Consider the following 25,102-nt stretch of genomic DNA (forward strand, 5'->3'; position numbering starts at 1 on the left):
ACGTAACATTTACATGGATGGTTGTTGGGGAGGAGGTGGGAAAATTACAAGCGAATATCTTGGATGTTCATCTCCGTTGAAAGCCAAGACTAAAATGAAGGATTTTTCGCGCCTTCACGATCACCTAGGCGCGCGCGCCAAAATATGGGCGCTCCTTGCGCCCAGTATAAATTATTGTCATTGTGCGCATAAACAATACCGTCTGGCGCGCCATTGTGACGTATCACCTCGTCAACCGCGCCATTCCAAATTACAAACACCTTCATGACCTGGCTTTGTTCGCCGACCTATAAATCATTTTAAATCGCCGAGTCGTCTTTAAAATACATTATACTCGGCAAACAAAATGACAAAACAAATAATATGCGATTATGTCGTGGCTTTATTCAATAGAGATGAACACTTTTCCGAATCTGGTGTCACAATCACATAAGTATAAAACATGGATATGAATACCTCTGATTAGAGACTTACATTCATGTATGTCTGGAACCAACCGATAGCCTTGGTTTAGCTCCCCGAAGGGGGGTTAAACCCCCGGCTAGAAGGCCCCCCTCCCAGAAAATTCAACGTTAAATTTCACGGCTGCTTTCCCACTGGTTCTCTGCTAGCCGGACAGGAATACCAGCACAGCTATTAACTACATGTATGAGCTATCGGCAAATCGGTGGATTACAGATGGCATACTTATATCATATAATATACATATATATACCAGCCTTCCCGCATGAGAACTTGGGTGAGGCCAAAATTTCACGAAAAATATAAATGTATACAGAATACCAGCCTCCCCGCCTATGAGATCAGGTGAGGCCTAAACTGAAAGTTCGAGCGTGACACCCTTACATTCAAATTACAATTGCGTTCCTAAAGTACTATGTAAAGTTATAAATAAATCCCCTTCGTCTAGGTACCGAATGAGGACCCGATTCAATATGAAATATTAATCAACGTACATGGCATCAAAGTGGAAAATCTAATAACTAGAGGCTAAAATATAATTCACTGCTTTACACACCTTGCAAAAGTGACCATTGTGGAGTAAAGAACATATTCCATGCCAATATATATTATGACAACAGTGTTTAGGCGGCATAATTTGACAAATTACCGCCAAACGAGAATATATTTTATATATATGATCGGCCGCCAAAACAATTCATTCATTTTTAAGCCTTCGTTCATAATTTACTCCAATTTTGTGTTAGCTGGCCAAGCTAAATCAGTTATTATACATAATCAAGAAGGCCTCCAAGCCCTCCATCAATAAATTTAAATGAATCAAAAATATACATCTTTGTACAGCCTTTGACGTCGCTGTCTTCCATGACACAATTACCAATTACCTGAAGGCTTGCATTTTTTTTTTTTTTTTTTTTTTTTTTTTTTTTTTTTTTTTTTTAAGAGTACCTGCTTTCTACCCTTGACCAACATACCAGCCCCCTTTTAAGCCAGCATGAAATGACATTTAAAAACCAGATAAAAATATTCAATTCAAGTATATGAACAAATATCCATCTCAAGTTTAATGAGAGCATGGAAAACACTTCTATGTATTCAGTTGTTGGAAACAATCTCCCAATATAAATACATTAAACATAAACCGTGTCAGAACTTCCTTCACAATTAAAATCTGATTACCATGCACAAAACTAAACAAAACATATGAAGGAAGACAAGATAATATGCAATTTTAAGTATCATGGTTTTGATACAAACCTATTGCAAGCTTCAAAATTGAAATTCCTTGCATCACTAATTTTGATAAGTTATCATGGTGGCCGAACGCCATCGGTTTGACCTTATAATTAACAAATATTAGCATCCCAACATTGCTAAACTAGCAATGCATGCCGCACTGAGGTACTGCCTCTTTCTTGTTGCCCCATTTGCCATAAATTTACAGTGCATGATTTAAGCCTATGCACACAAATAATTCAATTGTGGACAATCGATCAATAAAATCCAACCACGGCATCTAGCTAGTCACCTCACACTTAATTCCAACAAATACATATCATACCATTCCTGAGTTATAATTGTATTTTTATGGATTTTGTATACTGTTCTGTTGGAAATGAGATAAAATAAAATCTGAAAACTTGAGTAACATCCACAGAATAACCCCATTGGATAATGGGGTATAACCATGATAACTGAAGGCACTAAAACTAATTTGATGGCCGAACGCCATCAGTTTGACCATATAGTTAACACATAGAAGCATCCCAACATTGCTAAACCAGCAATGCATGCCGCACTGAGGTACTGCCATTTTCTTGTTGCCCCATTTGCCATTTATAACAGTGCATGATTTAACCCTATGCACAAATATAATTCAATTGTAGACAATCGATCAATTAAAATCCAACCACAGCATTTAGTTAGTCACCTCACACTTAATTCCAACAAATACATAATTATACCATTCCTGAGTTATAATGGATTTTGTAAATTGTTCTGTTGAAATGAGATAAAATAAAAACTGAAAGCTTGCGTAACATCCACAGAATAACCCCATATAACACATGGAGTATAATCATGATAATTGAAGGCACTAAAACTAATTTGAATATGAAACCTTCCCGATCAGGACTACTCGGTTAGAGCTACACTCAATTAAATATGCTGTTAAACTAAGAACCAGTTAACATAAACTGGAATTTTACCCGGGATGAATCATTTCGATAATGTTTTCACATATCAACGTAAAACATGACTGCCTTTTTATTGTTTTATCATCCTCACCACATCTATGAAATAATTATTTATTTCAAAAATTAAATAACATCCGAACAAGTAGTCCTTCAAACGATAATGAATAAAATTTGAAGTGCCTTATACATTGATACATTCATATATGCTTATCCTGAACAATATGTTTAATTCTTGTTGGCAAAAGCATACTTACAAAGGGCTTTCTTCATATGTTCAACATGTTCATGTTCCAATCCCATCCAAGTGAACAATATGGGGGACCTCATAAAAAGTCTGAAACTGAAATCATGACGAACTCATCATTCAAGACAGCCCACTGTATCATGATGTTTCAAATATGATCTTTCCCTGTTGCTTGAAGGCTAAAATGTTTGTTCACCAGTTTGTTTTTACTGAAGAAAAACCTCTATTCCTTGGAATACGTATTAAAACCACCTTGTCGGTAAATTAGTTCTATGAAGATGAAGACGTTGACCACTGCTCAAATTAGTGTCATTGCTGGCAACAATACCCAGTTCAGTTCTATTTATTATAAGAGCGTATTAACGCCCTAAAATGACATCCTTTACTATGGACTCTAAGCTAACTGGTCAGGAAATAGATCCAACCAAAGGGGAACTCTTTGGCAGCCAGACTTGGAGCGTTCTAGATCATACTATAGTAGGTCTAATTGTCATCAGACTTTCCTGCCAGCCTACCTTGCCTCGCAGTAGCCCACTTGAATCCCTTTCATCCAAAGATCCGGCACTGCAAAAGAAAAGAAGAAAAAAGCCTGGGCAGAACACCAAATTCTATATCTAGTACCAAAACGGGTCTGTCCCTATGCTATCCTTTTCAATTTATCACTCTTGTCCCTCTTCGCACCTTGTAGGCCCGAAAACCGAAGGACGTATATAACAGAGGTTATGAACATTTCTTCATCTACTGCAAACACACAAGCACTAGTGAAAAGCATATTAAATAATTTGGAAGATTACAATCCTCACCAGTATTGGGGGGGGGGGGGCTCAATTGAACCCCCTAAATGCCTATGGAGTTGTACCATTTATTCAGAAACAACAAATAAAATATATATATCCTTCGCCCTCTTTATCATAGCTTCCAATATACGCGTACTTAAATTTTTAGCTTTATACGAAACGAGCAGCTTCCCGAAATATCTGAAACCGCCTTCACAGAGTAATCATTAGTCCTGCTCCTTATGTTTCATTTATAACTGCTATTTTCCAATTCCTTACAGTATAACCCCAACCAGCGATGCAATATCATCTGCATATATGTGCGTGTTGCAACTTCGACAACATTTCAAAACCAGATTCAATAAGCTTCAAATAATCTGTTCCATTCTAGACTATAACTTCTCTTATCATTTTTATTATTTATTATTCTTATTTCAGTAGTCGGTTTTACCTCTACACCACTGCAGAAATAATCAAGCCAAATTACTGCATCCAGCCCATTAGATACATTTTCATAATCAACGGGCCACCAACACGAATATTCCACACGCTGTCCAATTCCAAGAAGAAGATATATATTTTTGGAACCTGGTTACTGATTGAGCAATCGGTAAATTTCGTTTGATTGGCCAGAATACCTATATGGCTCATTTCATTATTAAGGTATCCGTATATTGTGTCCCCCGAAGCAACAAAGGGGGAAATGACAGTATGGTACAAGATTTCAGACACTTTCCAACACAGGCCCATGTCAATCGACTACATCAATTTCCACTGAATGCCTTCAAGAAATTAGCTCATAATTATAAGCTCATCATCATTATTTATTATGTTATTTGCCGCCTTGATCATGTATACCAAATCTATAATATATTATCATTATTTTAATTGATACTATCGATATTATCTCAGTTCAAATCATTGACCAGCCAAATAGGCCTATTTGATATATATCTTGAACCATGAGGTGTAAGGTTCAATTCTGAAGCGCTTTGAGCGGTTAGAGGTTGATAAAGCGCTATATAAAAACAAGTAATTCAATTCCAATAGGGCCTAAGCATTTATATTCTTTCATTTCTACAAGAATAAACCATACAAAATCATAAAAAATCAAGGTTCCTTGTTAGGAGGCCCATACTATTATAACAACTGCTCGTTGAACCCCTTGACTTCAATCTAAACTAAATTGGGGATTCCTAGCTAATTCGAAATTACATCTGATTATCATGTGCATGGTAAGTTTACTTTTACATGTACCATGTTTCCTCGAAACTTCGAGCTCACAGTTCTACCAAGCATCGGCATTTAATTCATGCCAAGTGAATTCCCAAAACCAACCTCCTTCATGTCCTTTCAAGGCGTACATGTTTAAACAGAACTGATTGGTGCAAGTGGAGGTATTTATATTTATAATGATTATCAAAGTGTATTATTACAAAATGCTAATCACATAATCATAATGATAAGCATCATCTGCTACTTTCCAAAATAATGACTGATTCAACAATAACATTTGAAAGCTGAATAGAATCTATAATTATTACCACTACCGGTCTATCCACATAATTTTGCGACCAAGAACACAGCTCTCGCTGGCCCATAATCCAGAAAACGTCATAGAGGTCAAATACTACTTTAATATAGGCCTAACTGAACCATCTGATAATATCCCAAACAGACATGTATGTAAAACCGCGTCTACTGTAAGTAGATCTAACGTTAGGCCGAGCCTAGTTTCACTCTGCGGTGTCACCATGCACTGCTGCAGTGCAGTAGACTACTTGTAAATTTATAAGTGACATTTCCCACTCAATTATTTATCAATAATACCGAAAAGTTTGAACTTCTCCCCAATCACTAGTAGACCCTCTATTATTCTCACCATTTTTCAGAAACGGTTGCTTAGAATTAATCATGGTCCTAAATAGATATTAGCTTAGACCATAATAACTAGGCCTTAAATAAGCTGTTAGCGTTACTGTTAGCGCCAATATAGACTACAATTTCCTTTTGATTTTTCATCGTATATACATATCATCGATACAAGCCGAAATTTTAGAACCGCAATGTTGGCATTCACTGGGCCAAATCCAAACCACCGGCTTCGAATTGTATATTACAACCGTATTAACCATAGGCCTAGATCTAGTCATACAGATGCACTAGGGCCTACGCCTATATACGCTACGGTAACCAACGTTAAAATTGTTGAACTCATTCTCAAAACCTCCAATCTCCATCATGACACACCTGGTTCAGACACCAAAACAAGTAGTCAAGTAGGACCAGGTCTAGGCCAGGCTAGGCCTGTGCTTAAATTTTGATGCTAACCCCTCCCTTTTCCATCATGATCGTAATTAAAACACTTGGACCAAGTTTAAAATTAATTCCAGGCCAAGTCCAAGTTATGTCTAGGATCTATGGCTTGACATTTGACCTAGGCCTACATGTAAATCCCCAATTGCGTTAGCAAGCCAAATGGCAAATAGACACCCCCCCCCCTGTTTGCCTGACTACATTAACTAGGCTAGGGCCTAGGCATTTAATTTGCCTAGCACATGGGAATGGGATCTTCGCGTGCTAACGTAAAAACCGGGGGGGGGGGGTATTGAAGGGCCATGCCCATGGCATGAAATTGAATTTTTTTTTTTTTTTTTTTTTTTTTTTTTTTTTTTAAATCTCAGACTAGGGACTAGGCAGGCCTACCTGCGCTAGTCTAAAGAAAACTCCACACGTTTCACATCACCCCGATAGTAGTAGTAGTAGTACTACTTGTACTACTACTACTAGCACTGTAACTTGTAAGTTTAGTCTGTACTCTGTTTATTACTCTGACTGTAGTAGTGTAGCATGATTATCTTGATCATTCAAAAAGCCTAAAAATAGGCTTAAATTAGTCCTAACGTTAGGCCTACTACAGTACTAGTAGTACTACTAACACTAATCCAGACTGAGTCTAGCCTAGATCTAGATCTATTCCTGCTTCCGTACTCACCGGATAGGCTAGGTCTTGCAGAGACTGGAACTTGAAATTGTCTGGTACCGACCCCGTTCCGTCTGCTAATCCAGACCGTTGCCTCGGCTCAGCCACAGCACAGGCTTCACATCATAGTCATAGTTATACTCGGTCTCAGGAGCTAGTAGTAGTAGGCTCTGACTCGGGCTCTGACTACCGTAACATTCAATACTCATAGAGTCATAATCATGATGAATCCCAGTCGACCGTATGTCGTTGAACGGAATTCCATATAGCAGCTCGAGTCAATTTCTCATCGTTGCTGAAACCAAAAAGTTCTAGGACCCAGCCGATCTGCTAGTGTTACTTATAAAAGTTATAGCGACAACACGTAGGCGTAGCGTAGCTCCTCGAACCGTCGTATAAAACTCGGTTCAAAGCAGACGGTTAATCGTTAGGCCAGGCAAGAAATAGAGAATCATCAAGTAATTCGGACAGCATTTACAGCTGCATTAAGCAAAATTAAGATGATTCCCGATCGATGATGGTTTCAACAAAAATTCTTGTAGATCTCGTTGACGTTGTACTTTGTAGAAAAATTACAAGCGAATATCTTGGATGTTCATCTCCGTTGAAAGCCAAGACTAAAATGAAGGATTTTTCGCGCCTTCACGATCACCTAGGCGCGCGCGCCAAAATATGGGCGCTCCTTGCGCCCAGTATAAATTATTGTCATTGTGCGCATAAACAATACCGTCTGGCGCGCCATTGTGACGTATCACCTCGTCAACCGCGCCATTCCAAATTACAAACACCTTCATGACCTGGCTTTGTTCGCCGACCTATAAATCATTTTAAATCGCCGAGTCGTCTTTAAAATACATTATTTTGAAGATCACTCATTTTCCGAAAATACTATTTTAGTGTCATATGAAGTTTCCTTATATACAAACTCTTTCCTATACAGAATCACATACTGTATTATTTATTTGGGAGCCATTAAAAAAAAGTAAACTTTTATTTTGAGACGCACAGTTTGAACTGCACATCAATCGACCCCCCACCTACCAGCCATGATGCGGTGATTCTCATCTAGTCACCACGAACATGCGAATGCATAAGTTAAACAGAAAAAAAAAAACGATCGTTGACTATCGTTGTTAATTGCTCCTAACAATTCGACAGTTATTGGTGATATGCTGGGATCTTGGTTATAAATGATTACTAACAGTTTGTCTGAACGACAAAAGCAAATTATGGCTTTGACCTTCCCATCCTTGTAGAATTATTTGACACCTGGTCAAGAGTGGGAAAAAAGAATTAATGTATCGCCAAATAAATGCCGAATGCGTGGTAAGGATTTCAGTCTTGATCATCTCAAGAGCCAAGAAATTATACTAAGTAGCCAATTCATTTTAGAAGATGTATTTTAGGCTATGTTTTTGTTGATTTAGGCGGGAAGAAATAGTTTCCTTACCTATTCTTTGTGAAGAAACATATCTAATCAAATTGGGAATATATCTGCATTTTTTTCGATCGTGGTATGGAAAAGGCATTAGATTTATTAATGACTTGATTGATAATAAGGGACATACTTATGATGAATGTGAACAAAAAAAAAAATGTTTGAAAGTAAATTATTTGTCTTATTTTTATAAGTCAGACAATAAATTTTCGATATCGAGTAAATGTCGAAAATTGTGAAGAAAATTTAGAAAATCCTTTGATACATTCAAATATTAAAATATTAGTACATGATCGAAAAGGATGTTAATATATCTATAAGACTCTGCTTGGAAAAAAATGTGTTCCTTCAATATGTTCAAAATTGGATCGGTATGTAGATGATCCTTTTTATAATATAACAACTGAAAAATACCATATCATGATATTTCGTTTTATTTCAGATATTGATTTGAGATATTTTCAGTATAAGAATATTATTTCTGAATAAAAAATTATATAAGATTTAGATTGTTAAAAATGATAAATGAAAAATGTTCATTTTGTAATAAGGAGTTGGAAGATATTGTACACTTTTTATGAATGTAAATTTAGTTTTAAAAAATTTGGACGGAAACCGAAAATTTGATAAATGAAAGTTCTCAGGCATACGTCAAGTTAAGTTGAAAAATATAATCCTTGGTTTCGACGAGAAAAGAAATGATGTATTGAATTTTTTGGTATGTATGATCAAACAACATTTATTTCTTCAAAAGTTAAATAGTAAAAACCTGTGTTTACATAATTATACAAAGAAAAAATGATTCAGTATTATGAAGATGGGAGATATATTAGTTCTATATCGGGATTGTCTAACAAATCTAATACTAAATGGATGTCACTTCATTCTTTATTTAGAGATATGTTAAGTATTATAATTCGAATTCATTTATGGATTGTGTTATAATGTTTGCTTGTGTATATTTTGACATTACTTGACTTAAAAAAGGTCTTTGGATGGCTAAAGAGTTAAAAAAGAAAGAAATTAACACACCTTACAATCGACATGTGTACAATCTTTCACTTCTCTTAAAGTCTTCATATTTACAATGGAAAGCACACGAATTGTATATTATGCAAGTAATTGTATCATATTTATGTCAACAAATCTGTGTAACAATTCATTTAGAATGTATTCTTCATGTTCGTTGCACTGGATGATCTGGACATTGTGAAACGCGGAAGTTAAATACATCCTCTTGATAGCGAAGAAAATCATAGAATCTCTCTTTAAAGGGATACTCCAGGATGAAGATATTTATATCTAAATAAATAGAGTAAAATTCACAAATCATAATGCTGAAAATTTCATCAAAATCGGATAACGAAGTTATTGAATTTTAAAGGTTTGCATTAGTCCGGTGAAACAGTTCTCGGCATGTCTTCATGAATATTCATTAGGTGAGGTGGGCTGATGATGTCACATCCCCACTTTCCTTTTTTAAATGTTATTACCTGAAATCAGAATTGTTTCATTTTTTCAAAAAAAAAACTAATGCACTTAATCAGTTTTCAATTCAATTGTTTTAGTTCTTGGTAGAAATTGTTTTAATAAACCTAATTGCATATAATAAAATACAAAAGAACAAGTGGGTATATGACATCATCAGCACACATATTGAATATTCATAAAGACTTGCCTAGAAATGTTTTAACTGATTAATGCAAATCTTTAAAATTCAATAACTTTGTTATTTGTTATCCGATTTTTATCAAATTTTCAGCAGTTTGCTTTGTGAATTTTACTCTATTCACTTAGATATAAATATTTTCAGCCCGGAGCATCCCTTTAAAATAATATTTCAAAACATTGCACGACTTACATTGATATAGATGCATTGATACTTTCGAAGGCTAATGATATTATCTATTTAAAGTGAAGTAGATTTTAGCTGTAATTAAAATGAAACATAGTGAAGACAACCACCCCACTTGAAAGTCAGTATCAGAGTGACTTTCGCTGTGAAGGGATTGAGTTCATAATGAATTCAACTTTAGAAATGATATTTACCGTGAACAGCACGATTCTCCCTCGCTCTGGAGAAAACAGATCAACTTTTCATCTGGTGCTAGAATCATTAAGGTAAAAGATCAGTCTTTAAGTATTTCTGTAGTATTATTGGATGTTTTAGAGTTGTTTGAATGCAATATTAAGACGACAAAAAATAAAACATGTTAAAAGTCATTCCGATAGAATCATGACAATTGATATTACGTAACATCTACATTGTCTATTATCATAATTCTAAATTTCGTTCAATATGGAGGCCACAAAGTACGCAAAACCTAAGTTAATGTATCGCATTTAATTTTGCGATGGATTCGTGAAATTCGTAAATTTGAGACCGTCGTATATTTGTGGAATAAATTTGTTTAATGTTTTAAGTTATGTCATCGCCTCTAAGATATTCGAGAAAGTGATGACCCTTTTCTCTCTTTTAATTTGACAAAGTCTATGTTGGAAGGACATCAATTGTTGAACACTAAATTTTCAGATCTTGTATCTCTTGTACGAAATGAAATGTTTTAGTGTCTGTTGTTTCTTTAAATGTACGTTCATCATGATCAAACCCGCTAAACCATTAAATAAATTCGACATGCAGTCGTGCATTTGTAATCGAAATAGTAATCTTTACCACCTAAGGGCACCTAGATTTTGCTATTATCAGAAACTATAAATTTTCAATACGATAATCGTCGAAATTAGGATCAATGATGTCGAGGGGGGGGGGGGGGTGGCGAATGACGGATAACAACGTTTAAGAAAAAAAAAATCATGACTGGACCGGCGACACCTTAAACAGTTTCATTCCGTCATCGGTATCTCCAGTCTGGCCATGACAATCATGAAGAGATTCTTCAGCGGCATCTTCTAGAATTGAGGACGCGCCGCGGCGTAGCTCCTTGGATGGCTCAATACAATACCGCACTGCGACATAACACTCACTGGGCAGCGTATACTGCTATATCATGCACATCATGATATTTTCATCTTTTACCCATTTCGTGTTATCCAATCAGCTTGATTATCATCATGCTTGGAGCGATTCTTTTCAACGTCCTTACAATCACCATCATCGTACGTGTACGCAACCTGAGAAAGAGTCCCCATAATATCTTGGTCTTCAACCTATCCGTGGCGGATCTGGGTGTGGCGCTAGCCAGTATGACCTTCTCACTGGCTTCTGTCTTTGATGGGGGAAGTTTTTTGATAAATCACGATGATGTGTGCAAAGTAAGTTAAGACTTCCGCTTTTAGAACGTATACTAAGTTAGACTTTTGGGTAATAGGGGCATTTTTAAGTCAGGTGCACATTTACTATTTGGGCAATTTTAAGTAATTCATAACATAGTGCGCTTTTACAACATAACCACATTTCTGCAGTCGATCTTAGTTCTGTATGTATTTTCTGTGGCTTGTAGGCCTAAATAAGATAGTTGTGAAAGTGACAGAAAACATGACGATTTGTGGGAAAATTTTGTTAGAAAAGAGGATCAATCACTCTGGTTTTGACTTCACAAAATGTGTGTACTATACGAAACATTTGAGAAAGTTTTTTTAAAGAGGAAATAATAACGCCATACTGCATTTTTAACATGAATAACGATTTTTGGTTTTCAATGATTTTGATAAGAGTGACAAGTAAAACCAGAACATCACTTATCAGGTGAGTACCCCTGCTAAAATGTAAGCACTAGGTTTTTTTCCCGTTTATTCTCACTTTCAGATGAATGGATTCCTCTCCATCATGTTCTCCTTCACCAATCTTCCCATCATTCTCTCCATCGCCGCCGACCGTCTCCTAATCGTCGTTTTGTCCCGCCGGTACCCTCCAAACCGCAGCCGTGTCTTGGTCATGGTCTCCTTGTCCTGGCTCGTAGGGATATTCATAGCATCCATCGGTTTGGTGATCGGGTACGAGTACGACCCAGGCACGAAGCACTGCACTCGGATCTGGGAAAATGATGTCCTTCGACTCGGTTGTAGCATTCTTTACCTGGGAGTGACGCTCCCGTGTCTGGTCGCTGTCTACGTCGTCATCGCGTACTTCATCAGGAAGGAGGGCCTGAGTCTTCGAAGCCACCAGCTTTCGTCCTCCATGCCCACTTTGAAGTCGTTGTCGAATATGCCAAATAAGAGCCGGAGCCAGTCGATGGACTCGTGTGAAGTGAGTGGTCTTAATCACGAATACTTCTCTCATCACTCCTCTGTATTTCCCATTGTCTTGCACTCAATATATGACGTCGTTGGTCATGGGGGTCCAGTGAGAAGAAGTTTCAAATCTATCACAGATAACGGTTAAGAAATAACAAAGTTCTGTTTATTTGAATTAAGGCTTGAATTCCAATAATTAAAAAAAAACTGAAGAGGTTTTCCAGGCTAGCTGTCAGACTTACTCGACACTGTTTTATTGACTCTCCGTCATGCATAAAGTCTTTTGTTAACCATGCGATAGCTTTGGTGGGAAACAGGTGGAAAAAATATTTGTTTTTAAAGAAATTATGGAAATGCAAGCATTATTTCGAAGAAAGAGAAGTTTATTTCTTGATCATTTTCTGTGATTGAGGTTTCAAATGAAAGACAAATGAACGAGCAGATATTGAACTTTGTAGGCATATTATTTTCTTCTTGAAACCGAGCTACCCCTCGCCAAGGGACTTACGTTTTGGTATTCTTTCTTTAAATTGTTTTTACTCACGCATGCGTGAATGAGAAATCTTCTTTAATATACCAGCTAAAAGAGGAGACTCTAAGCTTTGTAATGATAGTGATTTGTCTGCTAAGTTATGATATATCATCGAAAAATCTCGGTTTCGTTTTTGTGGGACGCACTTTATACCGAAATAATGATCAAATTAGGGTTCAAACACATGTTCTGTTTAAGTTATGTTTAGGCATTCATTTATCATAAATGTTCGACTACCAGATATAACATAAATCGATTTCCTCCCATTAAGAGAACTAATTTGAATTGAAGCAGCACGTTAAAAATAATTAACCAAAATCTGGTTTCTATGAGGCATAAAAACAAAAAAACAATAATTTATTCAATTAACGTTTTTCAACATCATCCTCGACGTGGTTATTTTAATTTCTGAAATTTAAAGGGGAATTAAACCTTTGGAACAAGTAGCATGGGCGGAAATCCCAGGGGGGACAGGGGGACGTGTCCCCCCTACTCAAAATAGTAGGGGGGGGGCACAATATCAAATTTCCCCCCTACTATTTGTGTTTTTTATGATGGTAAGAAATACATCATTCAAAATCGAAATAAAACATGTATTTTAGGACGAGATGACCTTACTTTTGGGATGATAACCTTTTTTTTTTTTTTTTTGCTTGCCAATTTTTTTTTCGTCGAAATGACCTTAAATTTTGGGTGATAACCTTTTTTTTTGCTTGTCAAATTTTCCAGCCCCTTGTCTCCCCTACCTTTTGGGAGAGATTTCCGCCCCTGACAAGTAGGCTTGTGTCGAAACAGAAAAACAAGAACAAAGAATAAGAACAAAGGAAGTTTGAGAAAAATTGGACAAATAATAAGAAAGTTATGAGCATTTTAATATTGCAATCATTAATGCCATGGAGATCCTCCCATTGGCAATGCAACAAGGATGTATGATGTCACATGTGAACAACTTTCCCTTTGATGGACTTTAAAATACCCTCAAAATATCTCTTTTTGCTTTTTCTTATGGTGATACAAACTCTTTATCCATGATGTATTTAAAAATCTGTATTACATGCCCTCCTATAGAAAGAACACATGATCTACTGATATATATGATAAAAGAGGCAGTTTATGTGGAATATATACTAAAGTAATGGGGACAGTTAATTGTTCACAAGTGACATCACACAACTTTGTCGCATTGCCATAGCATTAGTGATCGCAATATTCAAATGCTCATAACTTTCTCATTATTTGTCCGATTTTTCTCAAACTTTCGTTGATCTGTTTCTTTAATTTTTCTGTTTTCACACAAGCTATCTTGTTCCAAAGGTTTCATTCTCCTTTAAATCAATCAGAGCTATAGGCAGGGGCGGAAATCTCTCCCAAAAGGTAGGGGGGACACAGGGGGCGGAAATTTGTTTCAGCCATATTTTCCCCGATCAGCAGCTCGAAGATGATTTTTGTTTGTTTCTTTGAAGGGGTAGTCCTCATTAGTCACTTCTTAGCTTTATTCTTATGAATTAATATATATTATCATAATCCTTATTTATATGATGCGAGCGCGAAGCGCGAGCTATTTTTTTTGGAAATTTTATGTATTTTTTCCTAAAATTTGAACTGATTCTGGGCAATGTTTATCCTGAAAAAGATGTGTATGCAACTTAATAATTACTACGAACGCAAAGCGCGAACAGAAATGAACTGATGGAAAAGATACCTGTTAAAGTAGCATTTAACAATCAAATAATGCGAGCGCGAAGTGCGAGCTGAATTTTTTTTTTGACATTTTCACCTAAAGAATGGAAATTCTAAGCACTTTTTGTAACTCAAGCAGAAAAGGTATGTAAGTAAACAATTATTACGAGCGCGAAGCGCGAGCGGAAAATTTCGAGATTTAGTCCTATAATATTTACTGAACGAGACACTCTATGTTTTGTAAATCCTGAAAAGGATGAGTATTAATAATGCGAGGGCAAAGCGCGAGCAGAAAATTTTTATATACGTTTTGAACTGGTACCTGTTGAAAACCTGTTAAGGACTGCTTGCACTTAGCCATGAAGGCGTTACATATTTCAACAAATCAAAAAAATGCGAGCGCGAAGCGCGAGCTGAAAATTTTTGAACTTTCTAAAGATAGAATGGAAAAACAGGATAGCTATATATTTTAACGATTGATGCGAGCGCGAAGCGCGAGCAGAAAAAAATATCGAGATTTAGACCTAAAAATGGGCCACTCTGTTCATGTTTTGTAAATCATCAAAAGGATGAGTAATATGGGGTCTTTCTACATTGATAATGCGAGCACAAAGCGCGCGCAGAAAAATTTTGATATTGTGATCTGAAACTGGATAATGATTTAAATTAGAGAACAAGTTGAGTATCTGAATAAACATGCGCGAGCGTGTTTCATATTTAGACCTAGAATCTGGGCATTCTAAATACAACTTTAATCATGAAAATCATGAAAACTTTGATATTCCGATCTGAAAAAAAAGCCAATTTCAGCTTTATATTTCAAGCACTTTGTAGAAAAATTATAAGGTGGATATGGATCGCATTTAAAAAAGAGCTGATATTATTATTACTTTGAGTTTTGACATAGGACCGGGACATCCTTACATGTCATATGAAAATGATGACTATCTTCCTATTCCTCTTGCTAAGCGCGAGATGAAACAAAAGGGACAATTTAATCATTAAATTAATATCATATTTATTAATGTCTAATGAGGGCGCGAAATCTGATGATATCATGACATTTCACTTTTGTGATTATGAATAGGATGCATCAGTTAATATATTTTTAACCATTAATGCGAGCGCAAATCGCGAGCTAAAATTTTTGATAAACTGTCATGAAAAGGGGATTTTAAGTAGTTTGTTGTACAATCAATATTGAAACATTTATATAACTCGCCAATCAAAATGCAAGCGCGCAGCGCGCTAGCTGATACGTCTTGACAATCAGACCTGAAAAGGGATATTTTGAAAACTTTATGGAATACACGAAAATAATAGGTACCTGATAAATGAAAATTTGCGAGCGCGCAGCGCAAGCAACATGTTAACATTCAGACCATAAAACTGACATTTTTACAGAAAATAATGAAAGTTCGATTTCTGAGGTGAAATATGTTTTGTATATTGACTTCCAAACTTGATATTCGAACTCCATATTGAACAAGATATGTAAATCTTTATATTTTATTTTATTTCAGTGGCACGAAAGATTCTCTTTATTTTCCAAGTCTTCCCCTCATCTTATTTTATGCAGTCGTCGTCCTTCTCTTCTTTTTTCCTCTCTTTTCCCTCCCTTTTTACTTCTTTCTTTCCCTTTTTTTCTTTTTTTTTTGCTCCGCCAAGAGGGGGGGGGGGGGCGGGCCCCTCGGCCCCCTGGATCCGCCTACGGGGACATGGGGCGGGAAAATTTGACAAGCAAAAAAAAGGTTATCATCGCCAAAGTAAGGTCATCTCGTCCCAATATATATGTTTTATTTCGATTTAGAATGACGTATTTCTTACCATCATAAAAAACCAAAAATAGTAGGGGGGACATTTGATATTGTGTCCCCCCTACTATTTTGAGTAGGGGGGGGGGGGCACGTCCCCCTGTCCCCCTGGGATTTCCGCCCATGGCTATAGGCCTATACAACCGTATTTTGTTTGTAATAAAACCTAGCTTTCTTTAATTTTAGTTAGCTAACATAGGCGGCGCCATATAACGGGGTGGGGCGTCATTTTTGTTCTCATTTGAATAGCAAGGTTAATTATATAGTTACACGACCCTGACATTTCTTTTTTTTGTAATCATTTCTTCTTTCTGCCTTGTTTTCTTATATTTCTCTTTTACGCGGGCCTCTACAGCACGATGAACATCACACGACATACTGGCATCTGCCAGTTATGCTAATTGAAAATCCCCATGGTTATCAGCTAGCAAGATAATTTATATTTTACAACTTTTAAGATTCCAATAGCCTTCTAATTGTGTACAACCTATTTGGTTCTCTGCTCTCCCATTTTTTTTTAAAACCAAAAACAAACTTTTCATATCAGTTGGATTCCCCTTTAAAAAGAAAATATAACTATTGATACAGTTCTTCTTTTTTAATTTCATTTTTGAAAGTCTGATAGGTAGACCTACAGGCATTTAATTTGTTTGCTGATTTCTACTTATTGTATCAATTTAAGGGCAAGTTTTGTGAATAAAGTACGGAAGTGTGACGTCAGTTGCCATGGTGTCATGGCGTTGTGGTTCTAAACAGAGTCGCACCTGACGATCATCTGCACACATTTTGGCTCGTCTGAAAAATAGGCTGCAAGCGATCATTCCGATAGCAGCCATTTTCTCCGATGAGAAACACACGCTTTCATTCCGGGTTCATTTGTTTAGAACCAGGTCGTCATGACACCATGGCAACTGACGTTATCGCTTCGGTACTATATAGCCTGCTGCCTGTCGTCATTTCCCATTCGTAGGAATCAGGGACAGGGGTGACCCTTCCCCGGCCAGCCATGAGGAGACGCCAACCTGATTCAGCCGATGATGAAGATGATATCAGCTACGGAAGGGAGTCGAACAGTATCGGGAACATCAACTCGACGTGCTCGATGACGAGGAGGGAGAAAAAGGCAAAGATGAAGAGTCGACGTCAGCGACATGAGGCTCACAAACGGGTCATTCTTATGGGTATGTAGTTACATTTCCTACTCGTTACACCTAACATGCCTGAAGTATGTAGATTCTACCACCGTCCTTTAGCTGATGGCTTGGTAGGCAGGACTCCCAATAGTTCCAAGACCTCGATCCCCCACAAAAAAAGAAGAAAATCTGATTATAATGTCAAATTATATCGCAAATCTAGATTTAAATAAAAAGAACAGTTTTCTCGCCCTGGCAATTGCTTCATTCCCACGTGACTTTAGAACATTTGACCCGTACGACATGTAAAGCATGCTTGATTCATCATTTGATTATTTATTTTCAGTGACTCAGTGACCATGGTGACGCAAGAACGATGGACAGGAAATTACTTACTATAGTCCGGTCTGTTAGCGTCAAAAACACCCTACTTGTGGACACGGTGGACAAAAGCATGATTTTTTTCTCCAGACCTTTGTTTATGTATAAGAATTAAAAATGGGGTATGCTCCAAAAAATCTGGCTGCAGGAACAGTGAAAAAATGGGTGAAAATGTCAGAATTTATGAGTTTAGATTGGTCTGATATATAGACTAGCACTAGTGCAAAACTCAATAGCAGTGCATTATTTTGCATTGGTTTAGTTCTTGAATTCAGACCCTTTTTGAACAGATGTTCTGTTTGTCCTCACATCTCAATGCACCAAATATCTGAATGCAGATCCTAAACAAGCTGAAGGGTGGCGGTGGAGGAGGTGGAATGCTGGTGTGTATGTACATATTTTGGTCTTGGGGTAAAGATGTGCAAGACACATTTTTTGCATGTGTTGGATATTGTGTTGCCATGGTAACAGTGTATTATGGCAAAAATAAGGTACAAATCTTGCAGTTAGAACTGCTTCCTCTGTTTTCATCCGATTCTCATGAAATTTGGCACACACATTGGTCTTGAGGTGAAGATGTCTAAGACACATTTTTGTGTGTCTTTCAGAAATTTTGTTGCCACGGTAACAACATATCATTTGGTGAAAATTGGGAAAAAACTTACAATTCAATCTGCTTCATCAGTTTTCAATCAATTCTCATGAAATTTGGCACACACATTGGTATTAAAGTAAAGATGTGTCTTTTTGTGTGTGTTTCAGAAATTGTGTTGCCATGGTAACATTATATTATATGTCAAAACTTAGGTAAAAACCTTGCAATTTGAACTACTTCATCAGTTTTGAACCAATTCTCATGAAATTTGGCTCACATATTTGCCTTGAGGTAAAGATGTGCAAGAACCATTGTTTTTGTGTGCATTTGTCACCCGGGGGGCCACTTACATTGAAGAGTGGATACAATGCGCGACCAAAAAAACACGTAAAAGGGATGTCTTTTTCAAGATAGGGCACGTTACGTACGTAACGTGATAAGGGTGTCAAAAACACAAGAATTATGAAAAAAGGGTATCTATTTTGCTAGGAAAGCTACGTGATTAGGGTCAAATTTGCGGGGATGATAAAACAAAATTAAAATGTTTTATAAAGGATGTCCTTTTTGCCCCAACACTACATGTTTAGAGTCCGATTTGCGCGAGGTGTGAAAGCTGGGGCCGTACTAAAACCAAATGGTGTGTAAAGGTAAATCCGACGACCGACGGACCCGTGACATGACAATAAAATATATGTACTTGTTTAGGGGTTCATTTCAGGGAATACTTGCCAAGAGTATATCGTTTTGTTTCCAATACTTTTTAAGGGTAGGGTTTCAGACGCCAACACTTGTTAAGGGGTGCATTTTCAAAATATGGAAAATACGTGTTTAGGGTGCTTTTCGAGACCCCATGGTCGCGCATGGTATCCACTCGTCAATGGAAGTGCCCCCCCCCCCCCGATTTGTCAGAGAGTATATTGCCATGGTAACCACATATGATAGCCAGAAATGCAGGAAAACTCATTGTGGATCAAACTACTTCCCCTGTTTTTAGTCAGTGCTCATAAAAGTTGGAAGAAATGTTCATCTTGTGGTAAAGATTCATATTAAATTCTAAACTGCATTTAAATGTTCACGCCAGAGTGTGGGGGTATTAATCACTTTCATTAATATTTCTAGGTTTTGGGGGAGGGGCGGGATTGGTCCTTAAAATCTGACATCAAAATAAAGAAGTTTAAAGGCGGTGGCCATTAGGAACATAAACATGATAAACACTCTTAAAATAAGCATCCCCTCAAGGGCATAGGCTGGGGGTACACTGGGTGAATGTGAAACCTTCCGCTGTGGCAGAGGAGTTCCAACACTGGCAAGCAAAACGAAACGTGTACCCCTTCTACTTTCAACAGCTGATTTTCCAAACCTTCGTTCCACCTCCCCAAGATGTGCACCCCTCCCCATACCACTGTTAGTTCTACCTCCCCATGCTCAAACCAGTCTACGCCTTTGCCCCTCAGGGGTCTTTGCATTTTTAAAGCGAGACATTACTCCCTTTTTTTTTTTTTTTTTGGGGGGGGGGGTCTTTAGAAAATGACCTCATAAAAGTAAAAGTTAAAGGATTATGACTAGGAACTTAACCCCCCCCCCCCCGAAAAAGTAGGGGGCTGATATATTTTTTGAGCAGAAAAATGCCCCCCAAAAAGGTAAGTCCTTTGCACTTCAGAGTTCAGACCATTCATTTGAATTTTGATGCCTTCTGCTTTGATAAAAAATTGTTTACGGTACCCAATTAATCATTGTTTATTTATATTCTCCTACTCAGTCTTTTATTCATATTCCGTTCCTACTCTTTCTTTTTAACTTTATCACATCACTCTTGATTTTGAGCTTCACCATACCATCTTCTGTTTCCTCTCACCTTTTTTTACTCTCTCTCTCCAAGTATATTTTTTCTGACATATTATAAAGTGTACCCTTAATCATGCAACTAATTATAGAATTATATAAAGTATACAAAAATCTCTGCACTTGTTTTAGAAATTCACTTGCAAATCCATGACTCAATAACATACCATATCAAAAATACACATATGTGCACAATAAATTTTAGCCTTATATTTTCTTTCATTTATTTTTTTCAGTATATTTCTGTGACAGTCCCTGCTTTATATATCCTACATCTCCCATTGTCAAAAAATGAATATTATGTTTCAGTAGCAAAATTGTTGGATGCTAACTCTGACTGTCATAAAAAATGCAAATAATTTTCCATTGGAGTAAAGACAAACTTATTCGCTGTTCATTGAGCAAATGGTGACTTTTATTTCTCTACATATAAGTATATTCTAGTCATATCCCTTTCAGATGGTGGTAACTGCAGGAATGGGGAAACTCAGTGATAAAACTAAAATTTTCACAGAGGATTTTCGGAAAACAACTAAATTCATTTTTGTCAAGCAACAGTTATTCCATTCTGAATGCTGCAACCTTGTTAATAAGAATTTGATGCACCTTTACCAAAATATAATATCATGACAGTCGTTTCTTCAATAAAGTAGACATTAGATATTGCTAATAGTATTATTCAGGACGTACAGAGTGTAGCCAAAATGGAGTTTAAAAGATTATGAAGAAAAAAATAAATGTCATGGTATTATATGTCGGTGTAGGTGTAAGCATTCAAAATGGAATAATTGTTGCTAGATAATAATGAATTAAAATAGCAAAGAAATATGTACTTAGAGAGGGAGACAAAGGGGGGGGGGGAACAAAACAAGAAGGTATGGTAAAGCTCAAAAGTGCAAAAAAGTTATGTAAGAAAGTCAGAGTAGGAACTGAAATGAACATACACTGAGTAGAAGAAGATGAATAAAACATTGATTGATTGGGCACCGGAAATAATCTTTTATCAAAGCAGAATGTTTTAGGCTTTAAATTAATACGCTGAAGTGTAAAGGATTTTTCTTCCCCCTTTTTTTTTTTGGGGGGGGGGGTTAAGTTCCTAGTTGTAATAATTTCCTTTTACTCTTTATGTGGCAATTTTCTAAAGCCCCCCCCCAAAAAAAAAAAAAAAATGGAAGGGGTGCTTTCTTTTAGAGTGTTTAAGTTCCTAATGCCTGGTCATGGCCTTTAACCTTCTATATTTTTATGATGTCAGTTTTTGAGGACCTCCTCCGCCCCCCCTAAAAAAACCTATACTTATTATTGAAGGTGATTGATATCCTGCGCTATTATGACGTTAAAGGGGAATCCAACCCAAATAAACACTTGTTTTTAGAGGAAAAGAAAAAATCAGACAAGTTTATTGCTCAAAGTTTGAACAATATCGGACAAACCATAAGAAAGTTGTGAATATATAAAAGTTGTAAACATTGGTAATCACTATACCCATGAAGACTTCAATTTGGCCACTTATGTGATGTCATAGTGATGTAAGGCAAGGACCACTCTTCCATGTACTGGAATAATAAATTTACTTTTACTTCAAATTATATCTTTCTTTCATGAGGACATAAAACATTATACTACCGGGTTTATTTTACGGCCCCAATGGAGTAGGGATTTAGGAGAAACCAAAAATCCTGATAATTAAGTACAATAAGGCCAATGGGAAAGTTGTCCATGCGGCCTCGCCCCTTGTCATAATTTACTTACCCAGTTGCCAATTTAAAATCTACATACTAGTAGCCATAGGGATCTTAATTTTAAAGCAGCCATAACTTTATTTTGCTTGTCCGATTTCTTTCAAACTTTCACCATTCTTATTTTTCTCCTTTTTCACACAACATTTTATGACCAAGGCTGGATTCCCCTTTAACACTGAATATGAATCTTTACCCAAAATGAATATTTGTGTCAACTTTTATGAGCACAGGCTGAGAACTGAGAAGTAGATTGATCCACAATGAGTTTTCCCGGCATTTCTGGCTATATGTGGTTACCATGGCAATGCACTCTCTGACAAATGCAAAAAAAGATTCTTGCACATCTTTACCTCAAGGCCAATGTGTGAGCCATATTTCATGAGAATTGGTTTGAAACTGATGAAGTAGTTCAAATTGCAAGGTTTTTACCCAGATTTTGCCATATAATATGTTGTTACCATGGCAACACAATTTCTGAAAGACACACAAAAATGTGTCTTCGACATCTTCATCTCAAGACCAATGTGTGTGCCAAATTTCATGAGAATCGGATGAAAACAGAGGAAGCAGTTCTAACTGCAAGATTTTTGCCATAATACACTGTTACCACGGCAACACAATATCCAACGCATGCAAAAAATGTGTCTTGCACATCTTTACCCCAAGACCAAAATATGTACATACACCCCAACATTCCACCTCCTCCACCTCCACTTCAGCTCGTTTAGGATCTGCATTCAGATATTTGGTGCATTGAGATGTGAGGACAAACAGAACATCTGTTCAAAAAGGGTCTGAATTCAAGAACTAAACCAATGCAAAATAATGCACTGCTATTGAGTTTTGCACTAGCGCTAGTCTATATATCAGACCAATCTAAACTCATAAATTCTGACATTTTCACCCATTTTTTCACTGTTCCTGCAGCCAGATTTTTTGGAGCATATCCCATTTTTAATTCTTATACATAAACAAAGGTCTGGAGAAAAAATCATGCTTTTGTCCATCGTGTCCACATAATTTCGCTAACAGAACAGACTACTATGCCAAATGTAAAGATAACAATGACAGATACTCCTTTTGTTGTTGCGCGTTCCTTTATTTTATTTTTCAAATAATTTTACTGATATTTTCTCCATGTCCTTATTCTCGTACCCCTCTTCTCCAGGGGCGCTGCTTGTTTTCACGACTGTCATCTGCTGGACTCCATATTTGTTGTATCATTCAAACTTCATCCGGGTCAGAGAGGCGGAGGGATATTGGTTTGGTGTTTTCACTATGTGGTTAGGCTACTGCAACGCGCTCTTTGATCCTCTCATCTACGCCCTTCTCAACAGACGAGTCAGGAATGAACTGTGGAAGCTAAAAAGAAAGACATTTGCACGTTACCAATCCTGAATACTTTTGTTGATATTAATATGTTAGCTCTTTAGTTAGCAACATACTACATTATGATATTAAAATTGACGTGCCAACGGAGAAGCCGTCACTACAATGAAATTTCGAGGTCTGACAATCTATATATTCCACTTATCATGGATTATCATTATCATGATGATAAATTTGCTGTTCCATTCTTTATAACCATTGTAATTTAGAAAAATTGTCAATGTATTAATAATGCTTTCTTACAACGTGTTACCTTCTTAAGCTTTATCCTTTTTTAATGTTGCTATGTTTGAATTGTTGAATTTCATTTATCTCGTTTATATACGCAAGAGAATCATCTCCAAAGAATACTGATAGGCCTGCCGCCTATTAAGAAAGAAAGTACTGCGTGTAATTGTCTTCAACAGCGTACTTCTTTGATGTCTCACAATCTCACATGGATGTTTTGTTGAATGTTGAATTGATAATTTTGTAAAATATTGTGATTAATTAAAAAATATTTCATATTTTCAAGTGTACACAGATTTAACTATTCTACATGTATAATTCACACTTTAAAATACATAGGCTCTCTCATTTACATATCGTCCGTGTTGAGCTTTTGTTTATATAACTGTTTTGTAAATTAAAGGAAATTTTGAGAGGTCATGGATTTCTTATTTCACATCTGATTCAAATTTTCAATTGTTAATCCTTCTGGCTATCCCCTTCCAATCCCCCCTCATACTCCGTCGAATGCATTCAGTCTACATCCCCCCTTAAGGACGTTCCACAGTTAAAATGAAGTCCATGTCAATTTTACCAAATTTGGCTGAGAGTTACTTTGGTATCTATGCATTATGAAAATGCAAAAAATAATATAGGTTCATGTGCTTATTTTGTTTCTGAGGGTCTTTAAAGTCGCCGTATTTAAATGATATGCAATCTTGCGCAATCAAGAGAATTATGCCTCTTTTAGACCTCACGAATTCACTAAATGAGTTTAAATCATCTTTACTCAGTGGATACCGCATCAAACTTCATCAAATTTTCAAGATATGTAACAAGGTGTATACCAAAGTAAGAAAAAGTCTTTTAATTGGTAAAACTATATCTATTTGGAGCGCCCTCATTTGGCAAGAACGGTGCAAAAAATCGAAAAAGCAAATCTTCAAAGACGTGAATCTACTCAAAAATTAAAAAGATATTTTGTAAGCTGCACTTTTTTCAAAATCCATGTCATTTTCATCAAATTCGGCTAAATGGTAGAGGAATGCATATCGAAGGTGTAGGGAAGTTAAATATATGGGGTCCATATTTAACTATGAGTGTCCAAAGTGATGCGATTTGGCATGAAAATCGCCCAAAATGCGCCGAAAACGTGCAAAAGTCTAATAATGCCGTCTAAAATGCGAATGGTTCCGTAGTTTTGCCCCCAAACATTCAAAATCCATGTCATTTTCATCATACTCTCTAGATTTGTAGAAGAATATATTCTAAAGACATTAAAATATTAAGAACAAGGGGTCCATGTGCTCGTTTTTAAACTATCAGTGTCCAAAGTGTTGCGAGTTGGCTAAAAAATATTAAAATCCACCTAAAGTGCGCCGAAAACAAGCAAAAAGTATGATAATACCGTCTAACATGCAAATGGTTTCATATTTCGCTCCAAAAACATTCAAAATCCATGTCATTTTCATCATACTCTCTAGATTTGCAGAGGAAT

The 25,102-nt window shown here is 36.6% G+C and overlaps 1 protein-coding gene across 1 annotated transcript; it reads left to right on the forward strand.

Moving 5' to 3' along the window:
* The first annotated feature begins 10,083 nt into the window (after window positions 1–10,083).
* LOC129259448 (alpha-2Da adrenergic receptor-like) lies at window positions 10,084–23,978 on the forward strand. The gene is made up of 5 exons (XM_054897739.2): window positions 10,084–10,219; window positions 11,158–11,371; window positions 11,865–12,305; window positions 17,289–17,499; window positions 23,177–23,978. Exons 1-5 carry the CDS (start codon window positions 10,119–10,121, stop codon window positions 23,404–23,406), a joined length of 1,197 nt encoding a protein of 398 aa, XP_054753714.2. The 5' UTR covers window positions 10,084–10,118; the 3' UTR covers window positions 23,407–23,978.
* The last annotated feature ends 1,124 nt before the right edge of the window (window positions 23,979–25,102 follow it).

This window comes from Lytechinus pictus, chromosome 4 (genome assembly GCF_037042905.1).
Source record: "Lytechinus pictus isolate F3 Inbred chromosome 4, Lp3.0, whole genome shotgun sequence".
NCBI classification, from domain to species: Eukaryota; Metazoa; Echinodermata; class Echinoidea; order Temnopleuroida; family Toxopneustidae; genus Lytechinus; species Lytechinus pictus.